This window comes from Sus scrofa, chromosome 9 (genome assembly GCF_000003025.6).
Source record: "Sus scrofa isolate TJ Tabasco breed Duroc chromosome 9, Sscrofa11.1, whole genome shotgun sequence".
In the NCBI taxonomy this organism is placed as follows: Eukaryota; Metazoa; Chordata; class Mammalia; order Artiodactyla; family Suidae; genus Sus; species Sus scrofa.
The window spans coordinates 4,135,196-4,156,122 of NC_010451.4; the positions used below are offsets into that span (position 1 = coordinate 4,135,196).

Genomic DNA, 20,927 nt, shown 5'->3' on the forward strand with positions numbered 1-20,927 from the left:
TTGCCGTGAGCTGTGGTGTAGGTTGCAGACACGGCGGCTCGGATCCCGCGTTGCTGTGGCTCTGGCGTAGGCTGGCAGCTACAGCTCCAATTCGACCCCTAGCCTGGGAACCTCCATATGCCACGGGGGTGGCCCAAGAAAATGGCAAAAAGACCAAAAAAAAAAAAAAAAAAAAGACACATTGGTCTTTCTTGACCCTATCTATAATCTATGGGTGAAAGCACTGCAGTTTCAGCCTCCTTTAAATCAAGAACTGTTTTCAGAGCTATCCAAGACTAGCCCTTAGGTTAACTCTCAAAATATGAGATAGATGGCTGCTCAAGGATCCCAAGCCCATCAGCACGGCAATGTCATTGAGGTCCCCTCAGTCTCCCTGAGAACCAAAAAACAATTCTGGTGCTGGAGTCCTTCAAAATAAAAGGAGTGGCGTGTTCTGTGCTGTCACTAAGAGTGAAGATGAAGACATGTATGCCTTATTTCTGTTAAAGGTAGGACTTCTGTTAGGCTGTTCAATAAGCCAATGAAATCAATCCTCTGATTTTTGCCCTGGACAAACAGAACCCGGGGTACTGCAGCAGCAATTCCTCGCTTGGTGGGCCTTTAAATTTTGTGCATTGGAAATTACAGAACAGAATTCTAGAGTAGGAGGGTACCAGCTGTCCTCAGACACAGAGGAGACCGGAAATCAGATGTGTGGGCCCATCCCCTAGGCTTTCTGTGAGCTCCGTGAGGGTCCAAGGGACTCAAGGACAAGATTGCTGTGTATGTATCTCCATTCCTGCCTGGTTCCCACCTGGCTGCCTGACCAATATGAGTGAGAACAAGACATGGAACAAGCACAAGGCATTTTGACCCACCACTGTTTAAGAACACCTGCTCCTGGAATCTATCTGACTGGCTCGTCTTGAGCCCACAAGTAAAATAGTAAGAGATGAAAATCCCTAACTGCAACAAAAATGATTGAGATACAAATAAAAGAAGAATTTGCTGATGACAGATTTTCGTATGTAGTAAAGCTACCCAAATGTCTGAGGGGTTTCAAAGAACCGTACCTCTTATAGTGGAGTCAAGGGACCATCCGAGATGACCTCTGGCACAGCCAAGGGCATCAGTGTCTTTGTATGACTGCTCTCCCTCTAAATCTCCCCTGACCTCTGATCCTGGCTTTACAGAATGGCCCTCATCTTTTTTATTCTGTCCACCTCTTCCATCCAACACTCACCCCAGCCTCGGGGGTCAGCGGCACCTGAGAAATCCTGATCCAGCACAGTGTCGTTCCAGGATCTGAGACTTGGTCTCATTTATTGCCACCCTCTGAAGGCTTTTTAGACCCAGAGAGGCTGCGGTGTGGCTCAGAGCACTGGTGTTCCCAGCTGCTAAAAGTAGAAGTGAATTTGCAAGCAAGATCTCTGGGGAGACACACCAGTCACATCAGAGTCTTCCCTTAAATGCTGGACATTTTTTAAATCAGGAGAGGGGGTCAGCTGTAAGTTAATACCTGACCAGCCCTTGAACCAAAAAATGTAGCCAAATTTTGTCAAACTGTTGGGGAAGGAGATTTAAGGGGAAAGGAGGCAAAACGTAGAATGAGGATAGACTGGGAGGAGGTCTACCTTGAACTGGAATTTGCACGCTTCCTTTGGTTGCCTTATCCAGTATCACATACCACCTGTTCTCAAGAAAATAACCACGCTATTTAACCTCAATTCCTCCAGACTGATCTTGAGCCTGAGTCTTTATTCCCCTTTAACATTTCGTGTCTTCATTTGGATAACTTTTGGTCTTTTCTCCTTTATATTATCTGTTATACCAGGTGATAAGCTACTTACTCAAAGGTACTGCTAGTGATAGTCAAGTGTAAGACCAATGCATCTCCTACAATGTACTGCAGAAATTACATGTTGGGCTTTGGAAATAATCTTTAGTAGTCTCCACCAAATTCTCACTCAAGCCAAGTATCTAGATATCCTGCAATGTAAGTGCAAAATTGTATGTTGGGTTGCCTGGGTCAGGAGAAACTCCTATACATTAAGACAACATGGAAAGTGCGTCCTTGGGAAATACGTGACGGGGGACAATGGTATTGTCTTCAGCAGGATTGTCATCTAGAACTATCCAAGGTGAGGGTGTATCTGATCCATGAAAATACAGCTTTCCAAGGAAGAAGAATGGATGAGCTGGACTCAGATTCTTTTTCCGTGTGCTCACCGGGAAGAGCGCACATACCTGTAAACATCTTAGTCACCCAGTCTCCACTCTTCTCCCTTCCTCACCCCAGACCTGAGCACCTGACTCACGGGTATTGAACTATAAATACATGCTCCGTGCACAGTAACACTCACAATTTGTGACTTCCATGCAAGTTAGTGTGGAAATGTGTTCAAGATTTTTAGAAGTGATTCGAGAGTAAGCATAAAGCAACCTAAAAGATGGTATGCCTTAATCCAGTGCTACCACACAGAGGGCTTTGTTTTATACGCGAAATCAAGAAGATGGGAATGAGGCAGACATAAATCTGAGCCCCAGCTCTGATATTTACTAACTGAGAAATTTTAAATAATTTCACTTTTCAGATCCTCCATTTCCTCGTCTGTAAATTAGAGCTATTCATTACACTTAAAGTCAGTCGTTCCCAAACCTTACTGTACCCTAGAAACTCCTGGGGCTTTTTTAAAAATGCTGATGCTTCCATCTTAGCCACAACCATGCTGACTTAACTGACAAGACGTGAAACCTGGACATTCACAGCAGGTCAATTATCAAGGCCCTGAAGGGACGTGTACTTGACGAACTGGAGAAGGTTCAAGAAGATGCGTGTGGCAAGAGCAAGGGGATTAGGGAAATGCAGCAGAAGATGAGACCACAATGTCCTTTGCCGGCTTGTGCGGGATTCTGCAGTGGAGATTTCTCAGCCTCGTACCTGCCTGGTTTACCTCTTCTTTCCATGTCTGGCTTCCTGCTGTATTTAGATGGGGCCATGTGGCTAATTATGGCCAATTAGATTAGAATAGAAGTAGCAAGTGTCCTATTACTGAAAAAGCACAATAAAATGCGTGCATGTGTGTACGTGTGTGTTAGGGAAAGGAAAAGGGGTGAAATGGAGAAAGAGAGAAAGAATGTGTATTAAGCAGTAATTCAAGGACTGAGCCATAAAAGTAATGCTGGCAAGGAGGAGAAAAAGATGGGGAATGTGAGGAGATATGAAAATGTAATGAGACCAACTTAGCCAACAATGCATGGAAGTTGAAGGATTATTGAACTGGGACTCAAGAGAAAGTGAGTTGGAAAGCAAAAAACAGGTGGGGGAGGAGTTCCTGCTGTGGCCTAGCAGGTTATGAACCTGACTAGGATCCATGAGGATGAGGGTTCGATCCCTGGCCTCGTTCAGTGGGTTAAGGATCCCACATTGCTGTGGCTGTGGTGTAGGCCAGCAGATGCAGCTCTGTTTTGGCCCCTAGCCTGGGAACTTCCACATGCCACAGGTACGACCATAAAAAGCAAAAATAAATAAATAAATTTTAAAAAAGAGAGAGGAAGTGAATTGGAAAAATAGAGGTGATGGGTCAGAACCTGAACGCCTAAAATTTAGATGGTTAATAATGTGTACCTGTTTGTGGAAATACACATTCTCAGGTATTGCCAAAGAATTAGATGAGGTATGACAGTCAATATTTTTGGAGAAAAATTCAGAGTACTGAGAAGTGAACCGTTTCAGTTATTTATCGTTGCACTACAAACTACCCCCAAAAGTACTTATTTAAAATAATGTATTATTATCCGCTACGATTCTGTAGATTTACTGGTCATTTGGGCCGATGTCATTTGGGGTGTCTTTCTCTCTCATATGACGTAATCAGATTTTTGCTGGAGCTTCAGTCTTTTCTAAGCTTCACTAGCATTGATGCATTTGAGTCTGGCTACTATCTAGGAGCTCAGGCAGGCTATCAACCTTATAAACTCTCTTATTTGGCTACAATAACTCCTCCTACATGCAAAATGCATTCACCTCTTCCCTAAGATTTCCAGGTCTCATTCAAATTATGAGATTAACATTCTCATTTACAGTCCAGGATCTCAGCCTCCAAAGCAGGACACAGTGGGAATCAGACTCGGGTTCAATTTCTCACATACAGAGCCTAGAATGCAGGTCCTCTCAAGACCTGTGGAGTAAAGAAATGAAAAAGAGACCTGCTGCCTGCCACGTCAACATACGCAGTGAGCCAGAGAGAGGGTGACTGCAGTAGACACTCCTGTGTAAAATACTGGGAGAGTCATGTTATAGTTACCCGGGCTTTTATACTTTCCAAAACCCAGGAAGATTTATTATCACGTTTCCTTTTTTTTTGTTTTGTTTTGTTTTGTTTTTGGCTTTTTGCCTTTCCTAGAACCGCTCCCACAGCATATGGAGGTTCCCAGGCTAGGGGTCCAATCGGAGCTCTAGCCACCGGCCTACGCCAGAGCCACAGCAACATGGAATCTGAGCTGCGTCTGCAGTCTTCACCACAGCTCATGGCAACACCGAATCCTTAATCCACTGAGCAAGGCCAGGGTTCGAACCCGCAACCTCATGGTTCCTAGTCGGATTCGTTAACCAATGAGTCATGATGGGAACTCCAATCACCAGTTTCTTAATTAAAACCCAATTCTGCTCTCTGGGAATGATCCCCCACGGCTCTCGGTTAACCCCTAGGCAATTGGCTATATATTATCCGCTTCTTAAAGCAAAATGACTTGTGTTTACATCTGAATATTTTTCTTAGTCTACTTCATGAGTAATGAAATTGGAGACCCAAAAGTCTTCTCTCATTTTAGCACTAACTCTGCCCCTGTTAGTCCGAGCTAATGGGGGACTGAAATTACTAAAAGTACCAAAAGTTGATGTAACTTTAGCTTACATATGTACTTTTTTCTTTTAAAAATTGTGGTTTTCTATGGATCTTTTAGGGTTTATCCTGTGAGACGAAATCATACCCACAAATATCTTCCAGGTTGCCATCTCTGAGATTCTGCTTGAGAGTTCTGCTTCTCTGGGAAGATTAATATTCTCAGGCTTCTAAGAATCTTTGTCCACCTGAAAAGATTTACCAGGCCCACCCTTAAATATTTCTCTTCTCTTAGCAAAGGCTCTTACAAGCTCAACCTCGAGATGATATTGTATCATGAGGTAATTTTTTCCTTTGAGAGTCTTTGTCATTTGGAGAGGCTGATATATATATATATATATATATAATATATAAAACTTGAATCCAGCCAGTCCTGATTCCTTGGTATTTATCTACATTATGATTAAACATTAAATAGTTTCATTTTAGCTTATATCTCTCTATCTGTACCTTATCATAAAAGACATAAGAATAATTTCGATATTTTCAGTACTCTGCCTCAAAATCTCCTTGTCCAAGTACATCAGATAATTAAGTATGTTTTCCATTTTTCATAGTACTGCAAGCATGGTAGTTAAAACTTCCTGCAATTACATAGGATTCGTTCCTTTTCATCCATCCTCTAATAACAACTTTCTTGTTGTCTTTCAAGCATTCATTTACAGTCTCCCCAAGGCCCTTTTCTGCTTCTGCCCGTTGCCTTATTCCAAAGCTAATGCTGCCCATCTTAGGTTTTCTTGACACCAGCACCCCACTTCCTGTTACCAGTTTCTGCCTTATGTATCTATTGCTACATAACGAACCATCCCCAAATGTATTGGCTTAAAACAGCAAATTATTATTTCTCACGACATGCCTACCGATACCCAAAGTCTCAACTGGACTGGATAGTCTAGATGACTCACCACATGACAGGTGGTTGTTGCTGACTATTAGCTGGGATCTCAACTGGGGCCGTTCACCAGAATATTTAGACCTGTCTTTTCCACGTCGCTCGGGGTACTCATCGCCTAGTAAGGGGATTCTGAGAGGAGGCACACCGAGAGCAAGTATTTCAAGAGCCCCAGCTGGAAACGGCAAAAATGTTTATGGCCTAACCTCCCTCAGAAGATAACTCAGAATACTCCTTCCACCGAGTTCTATTGGTCAAGGAATCCCTAAGCCGAGAAAACATTCAAGAGAAGCAGAATCAAACTCCAGCCGTTAAGGTGAGGACGCAGAGTTCACACGGCAGGAGAGCGTGGAGGATGGAGTGCATTATTAGAGTGACCGTCTTTGGAAAACACGCTCCACCAAGTCATCGACGGGAACATCGCCAGCAATCACGGAAAGAATTTTTGGTGCCAGAAGCCAAAATTCTTCAAAAATGGCAGTACATAGAGATAATTAATAATATGTTTTGATGATAGGAAAGTGAAAGTTGTGGAGCTTTACGATGAACAAATGATGCCAGAAGCAGCAGCAGCAGCTATGCAGGACCTAAAGAAGAGTTATTTTCCTTCCAGACCCGGGAAATTACCACAAGAACCAAGTCTATGGGTCTTTCAAAGGACAGGGACTTTTCTGATCTGGAAGGATCCAAGATTTCTTAGGCATTGGAATCCCCTAGAGAACAGGTAAAGCATCCAGAAGCCCAGTGAATTGCATTGAGGTCGGGACTTGACATGTTTACCAAGTTCCCAAATGGCTGTGGTACCAACCAATGTTTGAAAACCACTTTTCAAATGGCTGATTTTTGTGGATCATTCTTTTAAAAAAGGGTAATCATTTTTCAGCTTTTCCAACTCTCATCTGGGACGTGTCCTACAAAGGTATTCCATGTGGATAGATTCCTGTTTATCTCTTGTAACCTGTTTATAAGAATTATATTCTAACCATATTCTGTGCAGCATAGTGACCCAGTCATACACATATATATTTTTTCTCATGCTATCATCAGCTTTTTTGGTCTCCCCCTCTTGACACCTGTTCTCTTATCGACTCATTATTCCCTTCAACTCATAGAGGATTCCTAGGGTTTCACACATATTTAAGTCATCATTGCAGATACTGCAGCTTTGAAAAAATGAAGTGTATTCCAAAGGGATACAGTTACCTGTTTCCTCTTCCAGTCCCTTTAAGGGAGAAGAGCGGGACGATCTTTTCCCGAATCTGCTTGGTCTTCGCCCCATAGATGATCGGATTAAGTGCAGGAGGGATGGCTACGTAGAGGTTGGCGACCAGTATGTGGAAGGAGTGAGGAATAGTGCGACCAAAACGGTGAGTGAGGACAGAGAACATGGCTGGTGCGTAGAACATAAGAATGACACAAACATGGGAACCACACGTGTTGAGGGCTTTCTGGCGGGCATCCCGGGATGGGAGGCGGAAGACAGCACGAAGGATAAGCGCGTAGGAGGTGCCAATGAGGATCAGGTCTGAGGTGACCGTCATCACAGGCACAGCAAAGCCGTACCAGATATTGATGGAGATGTCCGCACAGGCCAGCTGGGCAACACCTATGTGCTCGCAGTATGTGTGGGGAATGATGGGCGTTCGGCAAAAAGGCAGTCGCTTTAATAGGAACACACACGGTAAGATGATACAAAAGCTCCTGCTGACAACACCCATGCCAATCTTCGTAATAATCTGCCGAGTGAGAATCGTGGTATACCTTAGGGGGAAGCAGATAGCAATGTAGCGATCAAATGCCATGGCCAGTAGGGTGGCAGAATCCACAGCAAAGCTGTAGTGAAGAAAAAACATCTGAGCGAGGCATCCTGAAAAGGTGATTTCCTGAGGACCTAGCCAGAAGATCCTGAAGGTTTGAGGTACACATGTATTAGACAGGATGAGGTCTGTCGCGGCCAGCATGGAGAGGAAGAAGAACATGGGCTCGTGAAGGCTGCGCTCCTTGGAAATAAGGTAGAGGAGAACGCTGTTGCCTGCAAGGGCCACCAGGTAGATAATAAGGAAGGGAATCCCAATCCAGAGGTGGAATTGTTCCAGCCCTGGGATTCCCAGCAGGATGAATGAGCCTGGATTGAAGCTGCTCAAGTTGAATGCGGCCATCATGCTCCTGGGTCGGATGTGTCTCAGAGGCTGAAAATAAAAATGTCACGGCTAATTGTGAAAAAAGATCTACAGACATCGACCTCTCTGCCTTCTCCCTCATTTTGCAATTTGTAAAGTGATAAATGATTCTTCTCTTCTCTTTACTAATAAACATCTGCCAAACCTTCCAACACAAATTTGTCTTGATCGGAGTGGAATCAAAATAATTTTTCCCAGAGGTACACGTCATATAACTTTGAATCAAGCCCTTCCTGGCTACCAACAACCGAGGACGTTTTCTAAGAAAATATGTGCAAAAAATAATATAAGGCAGAAAAGCAATCACTCATCAGGGATTTGGAACAGAGTGTAGTGTGAAGCCACAGTACTGGTGAACCCAAAGGACACCTGTAGGGTCCCAGAGGGCTGAGAAGAAGACAGGCTTAATGTCTGAAACCAAAGCAGACCCTGCGGTCTCTTCTTCAGCCTCCCCTCCGCACTAGGACATTCTGGTTCTCCTTGGCATTATAGAAAAGTTCACCGACATGAAGAAAGAGACAAAGAACATTCTTCCCTAAAATGTCTAGGTTTAGGTGATTTCATCTGCCACTTCAGACATTCCCAGGATGGAGTTTTCAAGAGAAGACACTCTCCAGTAACGTACTTAGTCAGATGTGTTTCATGGAAAGAACAGAAGCCTCCTACCCTCTGGATCCTCAAAGAAAACCATCCCAGTCCAGGAGCCCAGTCTCCTGGCAACGTTCTGAAAGGACATGCTTGCCTCTAGCAAATCTATAAAATGACTCATGCTTAAGAGACTTCATCAAAACAGTTGCGCCTTTCTTTCAAAACGCTTATTTTGTGACATGGCACAGAAATCTATTTGTACGGGAATTAAAAGATGCCAAAATATATTCAGGTGGAAAAAGGCAGATTGCAGTATAAGGCTAGTATGTTATTAGTGCTGATCTGGTGTTCACGTTGGTATTTGCATGTAAAAGTCTGGATGAAAACACATCAACTACTCTAAGTGATATTTATGGGGAGAGCTTTATAGGGTAGGGTGGGGAAGGAAATTTGAATTTTTAACTTCATAATATGTAATTTCTCTGTTTTATAAAACAAGATTTTATTAAAATTAAATATTAAGAAATAATTACTGGCAATTATTTTATTTTATTTTATTATTTTACTCTTTCATCTTTTTGGGGCCTCATCCATGGCATATGGAGGTTCCCAGGCTAGGGGCCTAATTGGAGCTGCAGCTGCCGGACTATACCACAGCCATAGCAACACTGGATCCAAGCTGCATCTGCAAACTTCACCGCAGCTTGCAGCAATGCTGGATACTTAACTCAATGAGCAAGGCCAGGGATCCAACCTGTATCCTCACAGAGAAAACACTGGGTCCTTAACCCACTGAGCCACAATGGGAACTCCTCAAACAACAGTTTTTTTACGTCCTAATGTGTGTTGACACGGAATGAGAACTCCTTGTGTAAACAAGCAATAGATTATGGTAAGTACTGCAGTGAAGTAGATAATAGCAGCCGGAATGGGTGTCACAGAGCAGATTAATAAATTGACAAATTAACTTCAGAGGCATAAGAAGACAGAACTGGTAGAACATGTCCATTGACAGGGAGGCGATGGAAAGAAACGTGGGAAAAGAAATATCAGCACCTTCATCTCCATGAAAAGCTTAAGCAAAGTTTGTTTTGTGTTGTGTTGTTTTCTTGGCTTCTACATTGTCTCTTGACTTTCCAGAATAATTTTAAAGATTATTTAAAATATACCATTTGTGGAGGGCCTATTGTGGCTCAGTGGGTTAAGAACCTGACTAGTATCCGTGAGGATGTAAGTTTGATCCCTGGCCTCACTCAGTGGGTGAAGAAGGATCCAGGGTTACCGCAAGCTGTGCGTAGGTCGCAGATAAGGCTCAGATCTGGCATCGCTGTGGCTGTGGCGCAGGCCGGCAGCTGCAGCTCCAGTTCAACTCCTAACCTGGGAACATGCACGTGCCCTGGGTGCAGCCCTAAAAGGAGAATAAATAAATAAGTTTTAAAAAATAAAATATGACCTTTGCTTGCTAGCTGACCAAGGTCAGCAAACAGGCATTAACTTAAAGACACATCACCCACTTGTGTGACCAGCACTCACGTCTAGATGGGATTAGCTCCCTCAGTGGAGAATCTCACACAACCCAGGTTTTCTGCCTCATCACATCTCTGTTACTGACACCATAGTGGCATGTGGTTCCTCTGTACCACCCTAAAGACCCTGGAGGAATTCCTTTGTCTCAGACAACCGCTGGCTTAACCAACCCCAGGCCCCAGATAAGAATACCAAAGCGGAGAATGCCGCAAAGCCCCTCTCTCCCAAAAGGGAGATAACTTTGGTACACCAAGCGGTTACTCACAATTTGACTTTCCATTTCTGGGAAGACTTTTGTCTACATTCTTTCCCACCTACATTTGATCTTGGACATTTCTTCAGCTTAGTACATCTTGCCTCTTCCTCTAACTTCCCACTCCTCTGCCAAGCACGGCAAGCCTTCCTGAACAGCGTCAAATTAGGTCCCGTTCCAAGGTGCATTCCTGGTGCTCCGTACTATCCAAACAGAGTGTTTATCACACTATTGTCATGGTATTTTACTTGGCTTTTTCACTTAATAAATGGTAAACTTGAAGAGAACAGCTGTCATGTCTGCTAATTTCATGATTCCATTGTTCTAGCCCCATAACAGTGTCTGCTTCAGAGTGTTCCATAAATACCCGTCCAATAAATGAGTGACCAAGGGACCTCTGGCCTTCACAAGAATGAACTTTATCACCCAAACAGAGCTGTGGACACATCTTCCTCATGCTCCTATCCTACAATCCACCTTTCTCTCCCCCAATCTTGACCCCTCACAGCCTGCCGTCGCGCGAGGCAGGCTCCTACACTTCATCTCTGGAAAATGGAAGCTCTAGAAAGGCATGAAAATTTGCTGCCCATATTTAAATACTTCCAAATGAAAAACTCCCATCCACAGACCTGGAAACCCACAGGCACGACACACAACTGGGAAGGAGGGCACAGCAAGATACACAAAATTAGAACCTTCTTCCCTCACCTTAAATACAGAGAAAAGGGCCCTAGCTTTATATTTCCATTTTTTGTTGAAACTGCCCAGCTGTCACGGATGATGCATTATTTTTAATCTGTTAGTAATGTCTCTGTCTTTGAGCACAGTCCCTCTCATCACAGAATCCTAAAAAGGATTTTGTCTTCAGCAGGCATTCTACTCCAGCCTTATTTACTGGTCTCTGATTGATGGCTGAGCAGTTTTCTTCTCTGTTCTAAGCCTAGATATGTTGCAATATCTAGTGTATATCTCCACGTGCTGGCTCTTCCAGCACTAAGCTACACATAGGACATGTCCTCCCATAATATCTGTGTCATGAAGTTTTATAATCCATGAAGTATTATAACCTTGTCCTTCCTCTTGCTATGCTGTGTGCCTGTGTGTAGATCTCCCCCCTGCCCATTTTAGGGAAAGGAATAGCCATGGTTGGTCCACGGGTCACAGAAGGACTGCTGTAGGAGCCGTTCCAGAAGACGATGATTTAACTCCATGGTGTATTTATCTGTGCTCCTCCGTAGTTCATATGGTGGGTGGTTGTCTTAGTGCTTGTCCCCAGCATCCCCAAAGAACCACAGGACATCTTTCACAAATGCACTCGCAAACACAAACCCATGCTTTTGCACATAAGAGAACCATAAAGTCTCTGAGGTGGCCTATGAAATTTTAATCTCCAGATGGCTGTACCCAAGAGGGTAAGGACCATCCTAGGTCTATCATGGTCACTTTTCTCTTTAATTTTTTTTTTTATATCCACGGCATTTAACATTTGGACGTTCAGAGAAACATGGAAACATAATAGGAGAAGTAGGAGGAGGAGCTTAGAATTAAGCTCCTAAAAAGTAATTCTTTTTCTTTTTTTTTTTAAGATTTTTATTTTTTCTATTAAAGTTGATTTGCAATGTTCTGTCAATTTCTTCTGTACAGCAGTGACCCAGTCATACATATACATACATTCTTTTTCTCACCTCATTCTTCATCATGTTCCAACACAAGTGATGAGATAGAATTCCCTGTGCTGTACAGCAGGACCTCATTGCTGATCCACTCCAAATGCAAGAGTTTATATATACTAACTGCAAACTCCCAGTCTTAGAAGTAATTCCTTTTCATGTCATTCTCTTATGGGAAATGTCAGCTCTAGAACCTATACTCAAAGATCTAATCTTGGCCTTTCCTATTTCCCAGAGCTCACTCTTCCCCCACTTCCCCTCTCCTCTCCGCTACCTCTATTTCTCATCAGCTCTACTCCCTATTAGCTTTACTCCTAATAAATCTATATTACTCACCACCAGCTTATACCTTGGAGGTCCTGGTCCTGGAGCTGTTTTGCAAAGGCAGGGCAAGAACCAGAGACTGCAGAAACACAGCAAGCAAAAAGCAGACCAAAGAACAAAAGAAGGCGTCCCAGGGTCAGTAAGGACAGATACCACCACAAAGGGGACAGACAGGGTCACGCCTAGTAGAGAAGAACGAACACAGTGCCTGGAGGAGTGGAGTGCACGTGTACTGGCCTCGGCTTCTCCAGGGATTAGACACACGTTACAACAGAGGACCGCTGAACCTGAGGGACACATGGCCCTCAGTTCCCAAGGCCCCAAGCCAGTCTGGGATGTGAGCAAGGATTCAACCAAATTCGCACTGCCATCTCTGCTTGTGAGAGGTGGCATGGTGATTTTGGAATCCAGGATGGTAGCACCTGAGTCTCAGGAAGGTCTTGATCTGATTTGATACGTAATTTGATAGAGAAACTCTGCAAGAATCAGATGAACCCCTTCTCCGGTCCAGGCTAGAAAGCCTAAAAGTTCTGGGGCAGGGACTCTTTCAGGTTTTATTTTATTTTGAATCCCCAAAAGAGCTTTTTTCACAGTAAATACTCAAGAAATGTCTGTTGAATGGAAACAAATGTGGGTCTAACCTTAGACAATAAAACCCTGAAACCTTTTCTCACGGTGGTTGCCATCCTCCCAGGTGTGAAGAAGTTCCTCTTTTTAGAGATTTACTTCAATGTTCAATTTATTCCTTGTTCCATTCAGCAAATATTTACCGCATGCTTATTATGAACCAGGAACTTTGCAGACGATAGGGACATGATGGTAAAAACAGCAAAAACGAATCAGGCCCTAGTGACATAATGAAGGGAGTAGACACTAAACAACCGTGTATACAAGCAATCACCTTATTAAAGTTGTGATAAGATCTGCAATAAAAGTGCACTGTGTTCCCCTTGTGAGCTCAGCGGGTTATGTACCTGACTTGTCTCTGCGAAAATCCGATTTCGATCCCTAACCTACCGCCTCGCTCTGTTGGAAAAGGATCTGGAGTTGCCCCAAGCTCTAGTGTAGTTCGAAGATGCCGCTCAGATCTGGTGTTGCTGTGGCTGTGGTGCAGGTCTGCAGCTGCAGCTTCAAGCTTCAGTTCGACCCCTGGCCTGGGAACTTCATATGCTGCCTTAAAGGTACAGCCTTAAAATTTTTTAAAAAATTGCATTGTGCAAAGATAATGTATACAAAATACAGTGATCAAATATGCAGGGTTAAAGAAGGAATGTCTGAGGAAGGATCTTTCAATGAAGCCTAAATAGCAACGGCCAAGCAGCGAATGAGGAGAAAGTACCGGCAGAAGAGACAGGAAGAAATTCGATGCGTTTCGGGAGCTGAAACAGTGGTACACAGTCTTGATTTACTAACGATAGTGTCAATCCACCCGTGGTGTCATTTTCTCCAACTTATTCAAACACTAACAAGGCTAACCCTGTGAAGTTTCCTAGAATGTTTTTTTTCAAATGAGTATGCAAGACGAGTTTAGGATGAGTTGCGTTCAGGATAAGCACATAATACCTTAAGTGATACGCTATGGGATGGAAAATGGATAGAGAAGGAAGAAAGGAAAAGCAGAGATGATGGCTCGGAGGAAGGGTTCCTGACGAACCCTGAATGTGCCTGAAACCTGTATTGAGACCACATCGTGTGTCAGGTATTTTCATAAGACCGGGTGTAAGAAGGGGCCTAGGACTAAGTTTCTGCCTTCAAGGAGCACATGATATAAGAGTGGATGGATAAATACATAAGCAAATAAGAGTGGTGGTTTATAGCAGTGGCATGGATAAAGCAGCCCCTGCACGTGTCTCTTCTAAACTGCCTAAAGGGTCTTCCAGATGGGGGGGCGGGGGGGAAAGAGTCGACACACTATAACAGAGGATCTTATCTTAGAATTTCAATTTTACTCTTTACTTCTTACTTCCAAGGAATTTATTATGTTCATCGTGATTAAATGTATGGCTTCTTTTCCAGTTGGGATTTTAGGAAATAGATGGTTTTATCTGGGACAATTTCTTAGGAGGAGCCTTGCCAGCTCCCCCCCAACCCCATCCAATACACAGTCTACCAACAACAAGTTTTTGTTTTGCTTTTGTTTTATAAAATAACAGAATACTGAGTATTGCTGACACTCAAGAAAGGACACCATTTTTGGAATTATTTGCTCAAAGAGTCAGGGGAGTGCAGATGAAGTGAGAACAACAAAGTGTGAATAAGTGTAAATTAAGTACAAGACTCTGATTTTCATGGAAGACACTAGACACTCTTTTTATGGAAGTCTTCCTTTCCCTGCAGTGAGATGCTAAGGACGAGACCTATGCATGACCTTGAGGAAATGGGACTTGCAGAGTTTCAAGGCGCAAAGTGTTCAAATCAATCATATTTGACATAGAATGATCGCTCTGGCTTTTATAAAGACAGCGAATCGGATGGAGCAAGGTTGGAACTCATTTAAAAGGGTGACTTTGAAAGGCTCTCGAGAGACTAGATAAGGGCCCAGAAGAGCTGGCCGTGATGAAAATGAGAATGTGATGCATAGTCTACTGTAATGACCTTTACACACTTCAAACTCAAATACGAAACGCAAATGTTGAGTTTGTTTTGTTGGACAATGACGTAGAAATAAAAGGCAAGCCAGAGGCCCCTGGCTTTGGAATTGAGGTGTTGCAGGGGTGCTATTTACTGTAAATAAGGTCCAAAAAGGAAAACCACTTTTTGTTTGTTTGTCTGTTTGTTTTCTTTTTAGGGCCATACCTGAGTACTTGCAACCGCAGAGACCCACTGAGGGAGGCCAGGGATCAAACCTGCATCCTCACAGACACTATGTTGGGTTCTAAACCCACGGAGCCACAAGGCGAATGCCCAAAGACCACTCTTAGTGGGAAAAGTTAGAGAAATTCGCAGGTCAGTTTCAGAGAAATTAAGTGTGAGAAGTGTGTGAATCGTTCTAGTGAAACTATCCAGGAAGCAATTGGACAAAGAACTCAAAATAAGACAGGCCTGGGTTTTGATTTTAAATCTCTGTTTGTCTTTCTGTAATTGGTCTAAGACTCTGCTTTCTCACAGGTAAAATAAATGGACTAATTATCCTCTCATAAATATGTTAATTTAAATACACGTTTCATGTTTTAAGTTAAATGTTTAAAAATAAAATCTTAAATTAACTATAATTGCTTTAAATTAAACTGGTAAGCTATAGACCAAGGGCAATTGAAAACATTTCTGGAGCATGCAATTGAAGAAAACAGATATAAAAAATAATCGTCTATGTAATCTGACATGGGTAGGGAGAAAAGTACAGCAGGTAAAAGACAAAGAAGGAGGAATTCATCAATAATGCATAGAATGAAGACTGCTGTGTGACGCCGTATGTTCTGTAGCTGCCATAGAAAGAATCAACAGCTGCTTAAAAAGGCAAGTAGCTTTCTTTTTAATTCAGAGCTAAGAAACACAGGGCAGTAGCATGTTAGGAAACATCTAGCCTACACATGTTTCAAAATTAGGAGTAGGAAATATGTAAATTCTAGTCCTCTGCTCTTCTGTGCCTGTCCTCAGTTTCTTCATATGAGTGGTGAGAACACTCAGCCAAGGAAATTCTTGCCTTTCTAGAAGTCCTAAGGATGTTCTTGCTCCCCTCTCCCTCGTGCTTATACGTTCTACGTGGGTAGAACTCTAAACGTTCTAGTTGGTAGTAGCCACTACCTTATTTTCATGTCTTCCGGTGCCACACACAAGGTCACCTCATCAATTTTACCTACATTTCTCCTTCAGCATCCTCGACCCTCATGGTGTCTTCTTCAAAGAAAAGAGGAGAAGAAATCTGTCCTGGATGTGCTTGGTCTTCACTCCGTAAATCACAGGATTGAGAGCTGGAGGGATGGCCACATAGAGGTTGGCAAACAGGATGAGAACATTTCGAGGCACACGGTGCCCGAAGCGATGAGCGAGGATAGAGAAGAAGGCAGGCGTGTAAAACACGAGGAGGACACAGATGTGGGAGCCGCAGGTGCCCAGCGCCTTGTGGCGGGCACCTTGGGATGAGAGCTGAAAGACAGCGCGGAGGATGAAGATGTAGGAGATGGCAATAAAGAGCACATCCGAGATGACCGTCATGAGAGGCACAGAAAATCCGTACCAGATGTTGACGGAGATGTCGGCAGAGGAAAGCTGAGCGACACCTATGTGCTCGCAGTACGTGTGGGGGATGGTACGGGTCCCGCAGAAGGGTAACCGTTTCAGCAGAAAAACATCCGGGAGGATGACTGAGAAGCTTCTCCCCACAATGCTCACCGCGAGCTTGACCATCACCTGCGGCGTCAGGATGGAGGCGTATCTCAAGGGGAAGCAGATGGCCAGATAGCGATCCAGTGCCATGGCCAGCAGGGTGGCTGAGTCCACCACAAAGCTGAAGTGGAGGAAGAACATCTGGGTGAGGCAACCAGTGAAGGTTATTTCCTGGGAGCCAAGCCAGAGGTTACTGAGCAGCTTGGGCACGGTGGCAGTAGGCAGGAGGAGGTCTGTGGTGGCCAGCATGGACAGGAAGAAAAACATGGGCTCTCGGAGGCTGTCCTCAACAGCAATGAGGGAGAGGAGGGTGCCGTTGCCCACAACAGCCAGAATGTAGATGACGCAAAAGGGAATCCCAATCCAGACGTGGAACCTCTCCAGGCCAGGCATTCCAGCCAGGGTAAAGGAACCAGGGCTGTAACAGCTCAGGTTATACATGGCCTTTTCGGTCTGGGGGATGGTGGGGGTTGAGCTCGGAGGACGAATCACCTGTCAGAATGGGCTGTGGGAAAGAACAATTCCACTCTGGTGCTGCGCGTGGTTGAAAATGCAGCTGTCGCATTCAGGGTTCCTGCAGGGGAAGCACCTCCCAACCCATGGATGAGCTGCACCTATAGAATTCAGCCGTCATCACCCCTTTTCTTTGCCATTGGCTCCACGGCGCTGCTTTCTATACAGGTATTAATAAATCATCGGAAATGGTAATTTTTGTAAATTAGCAATTTCATATGATGAAACCTAAATAACTATGTCTCTTTGTCAATGCAGAGTACTCAGAATAGACCCAGGTGCAAATGGGGAAAAAAAATTGTGTTTGAGAAGAAGAAGGAGTTATGTGTGAGGGGGAAAGAGGGAGAAAGAGAGGGGTAGGAGGGACTATTCAAACTATTAAATGAGAGGTCCCCTGTGACACAATGGGTTAAGGATCCAGTTGTCGCAGCAGTGGCTTGGGTCACTGTGGTGGCACACGTTCCATCCCAGGCCTGGGAACTTCCAATGCTGCAGGCACGGCCCCCAGAGAAAAAACAAGCCAACAAAGACACTAAAATGGGATGAGATGTGACCAAAGAAGAATAATTGACTTGTAGGGAGGAAATATTCTGTCTCAGATAATGGAACTGGTAAAATAAACAGAGGGGTTTTGATAAAGTAGCAGATAAATAATGGCCCAGGAAGTTTGTTACACAGGGATTTAATTACAGTTCCGGCTAGGATTTATGCTCACCGGGTGTGGCTGCAGACAAGGCCTCTAGCAGGAAATGCCCGGCATTCCCCCCACTCAGGCAGGGAGTGGGGAGCTCAGAGGGTGGCTTCCCATGACGTCAGGGCCACGGCCCCAGCTTTGGAGGACCTGTTTCCCAGCATGCACCGGGGACGGCAATGCCACATGTCACATTTCAGTGAGCCTGAAAACGCCTCTATACTAGTTATCAGGCAGTGTGACTTCGCCCAGGCAAAGTCACACAGAGCAGATTTCTCAACGCCTATAGCGGAATCAAAGAATAATACAGCCCTGCCCAGTGTTGTCACTTCTTATCTGCCAGGACTGGGACTAGGAGTACATTTTTGAGAACTTCCTTTTTGCACTAAAAAAAGTCTGCCTCAGGAGCTGAGTTTTGTATTGGAAATATCCCTTAAGTTTTAGCTTTATTGTATTTTGTTTGGTTGGGGGTTTTGTTGTTGTTTTTTTGTTGTTGTTGTTTGGTTTTTTTTTTTTTTTTTTGCTTTTTAGGGCCACACTCAAGGCATATGGAAGTTCCCAGGTTGGGGTCACATCGGAGCTACAGCTGCTGGCCACAGCCACAATCACAGCAATGCAGGATCTGAAATGCCTCTGTGATCTACACCACAGCTCACAGCAATGTGGGATCCTTAACCCACAGAGTGAGACCAGGGATCGAACCTGCGTCCTTCTGGATCCAGTCTGGTTCATTACCGCTGAGCCATAACATGAACTCCTGTGTGATCTATTTTATAAAGTCTTTTGACAGGGGACTCAGTGGCCCAGCACCATCTGAGCCAGGTTTAGACCAGCTTTGAAGCGGTTTAGTTCTTATCTTCTCTCCCAAATTTTCAAACTCTTTCCAAAGGCTTTAAAGGAAAGATGTGGTTTTGTGAACAAGCTATGATAGCTCCCTATTACTGCATTTGGCAGATATTTATAATTTTGTTCTTGAGGAAGGAAGAATAGATTGAGACATGGAAGATTTTGTAATAGCTCTGCCAGAACCCAGGTCAAAGTTTTGCATAGCGTGCTTCTCTCACTTAGGCGATGGTTTTGTGATTGCCAGAGCCCTTAATTAACCAAAATGAACAAAACATCCACTTAGCAGGAATGTCATTCGTTCCCACTGTCCACAGGCAGCTCTCTGCCCCTTCGGGTGTATGTTCTAAGTTTCATCTCCAGAGCTGATGCAGACTGAACTCCTATGGGCAGCTTATTATAATAAAGACAGCAGCCAAACCATCTCCTGCGGCATAAAGAGCACCCCCAAATATCAGAGAACCCCCCCAAATATCTGGGTAATTTCAGTAATACAGCAGCTCAGACCCTCGTTGAGTTCAGACTCACTGCCTCCTGACACAAAGCACAATTCTTCAGGATCACAGGAAAAAAAATAAAGGGATAAAAATAAACTCCTAATCATTAGAACTACAAAGGGAGGGATTTCCCGTCGTGGCACAGTGGTTAGCGAATCCGACTAGGAACCATGAGGTTGCGGGTTTGATCCCTGGCCTTGCTTAGTGGGTTGATGATCCGGCGTTGCCCTGAGCTGTGGTGTAGGTTGCAGACACAGCTCGGATCCCGAGTTGCTGTGGCTCTGGCGTAGGCCGGTGGCTACAGCTCCGATTGGACCCCTAAGCCTGGGAATCTCCACATGCCGCGGGAGTGGCCCTAGAAAAGACAAAAAAACAAAAAAAAAAAAACAAGAAAAAAAAAAAAAACTACAAAGGGAGATCAAAAAGGAAACATCCCTATCAAGGTCGGCTGCTTTACTCAAAACCTGTTCTGACCTCAGCCTTTTCCCCAATGAGCGTGTCTTTCCTTGGGAATTCCTGGTTGTCACCTATCGCAGCAGTTGGTCTGCATTTGAGATCAATAGTTTCCTACCAGGAACTGTCTTCTTATTGTGGAATCATTGATGTCCGAACATCTTTCCCCCAGATCCATGTCCTCCAGGGCACAGCCCCTATTTGGACACTAAACAAACTGGAGGCTACGTTATTTGATAAAAATCGCAAAACCACTGTAGGATTTTTCTTCTCCCCAATTAATTATAGTTTGCAACTCACCAAAATGGTTTCTGTCTCTTGCTTTACAGGAGTAGTGGGAAGTGTCAGTGTGAAGGGAGCAAGTAAAATTTTAGGTTGGAAGAGATTCTGGAAGAGCTGAAAGATAACATTTATGCATTTTCTTGTTCTCCCAGGAGACAGAACTCAGGCTATATGGGCCTTTCCATTTCCCCTTCCCAGACAAGGATGAAAATCAACTATATTAACTCTTCTCCCTTGAGACGGAGTGTAGCTTGGTGGTTTGCATATTGAATCCCTAGGGGATTCGGTCCAGACAATTTGGACACAGTCAGTTGAGACAGAATTCTCAGAGGCTTCAAAAGGTTCCTATGCTTGTGCTTTTCTTTAATTAGTCTAGGTATATAAACTTGTGCCAGTATTATACATTCACAATTAAAATTTTCTAGTCCTGATATTGGAATGTAAGCTTTCCATCTTTTTCTTCCAAAAATTTTTAACCATTTGTAGCACTTTGTATTGCCAAGAAAGTTTCATAAGCAGTTTCTCAACTTACAAACACACACACACACACAGAGTTTTTATCTAGATTGCATTGAATCTACATATATATATCAATATGGAAATACTTTGTTTATAATACTGTATATTTGTGTTACAATATAAATATGATATATGCTAGCATTAATGTAGTCTTCTTTTAAACTCCTCAATAATAGGTGAAGATAGCCATACGTTCTTAAAAATACAAATACCCTTTTTTGTTGGATGCAGAATACTTGTTTTCTATACCTGCTGAAACAGACTTCATGGCTTAAATTAACACAAGTTTTTTATCTTTACAGTTTTTGTAATTCAGAATTCTGGCATGAGTCTCACCGAGTTAACTTCAGCATGTTGAGAAGGCTCAGTCTTTTCTGAAATTAATCTGTTTCCCTGCTTTTTCCAGCATCCAGGAGTGGCCTTCCTCCACCTTCGAAGCCATCAGTGCTCCTTCTGCCCTTCTTCCAGTCTCACGTTGTCCTCGGA

At 43.7% G+C, this 20,927-nt stretch overlaps 2 protein-coding genes across 2 annotated transcripts; both read right to left on the reverse strand.

The window, feature by feature from the left end:
* Positions 6,620-8,206, reverse strand: LOC100622082 (olfactory receptor 52H1-like). The gene has a single exon (XM_021062358.1). The coding sequence runs from the start codon at positions 7,935-7,937 to the stop codon at positions 6,975-6,977; it is 963 nt and encodes a 320-aa protein (XP_020918017.1). The 5' UTR covers positions 7,938-8,206; the 3' UTR covers positions 6,620-6,974.
* LOC100524884 (olfactory receptor 52H1-like) lies at positions 15,641-17,295 on the reverse strand. The gene has a single exon (XM_003129492.4). The coding sequence runs from the start codon at positions 17,082-17,084 to the stop codon at positions 16,143-16,145; it is 942 nt and encodes a 313-aa protein (XP_003129540.3). The 5' UTR covers positions 17,085-17,295; the 3' UTR covers positions 15,641-16,142.

Coding starts and splice junctions, on each gene's coding strand:
- LOC100524884 (XM_003129492.4), bottom strand. CDS start 17,084: ATGTATAACCTGAGCTGTTACAGCCCTGGTTCCTTTACCCTGGCTGGA.
- LOC100622082 (XM_021062358.1), bottom strand. CDS start 7,937: ATGATGGCCGCATTCAACTTGAGCAGCTTCAATCCAGGCTCATTCATC.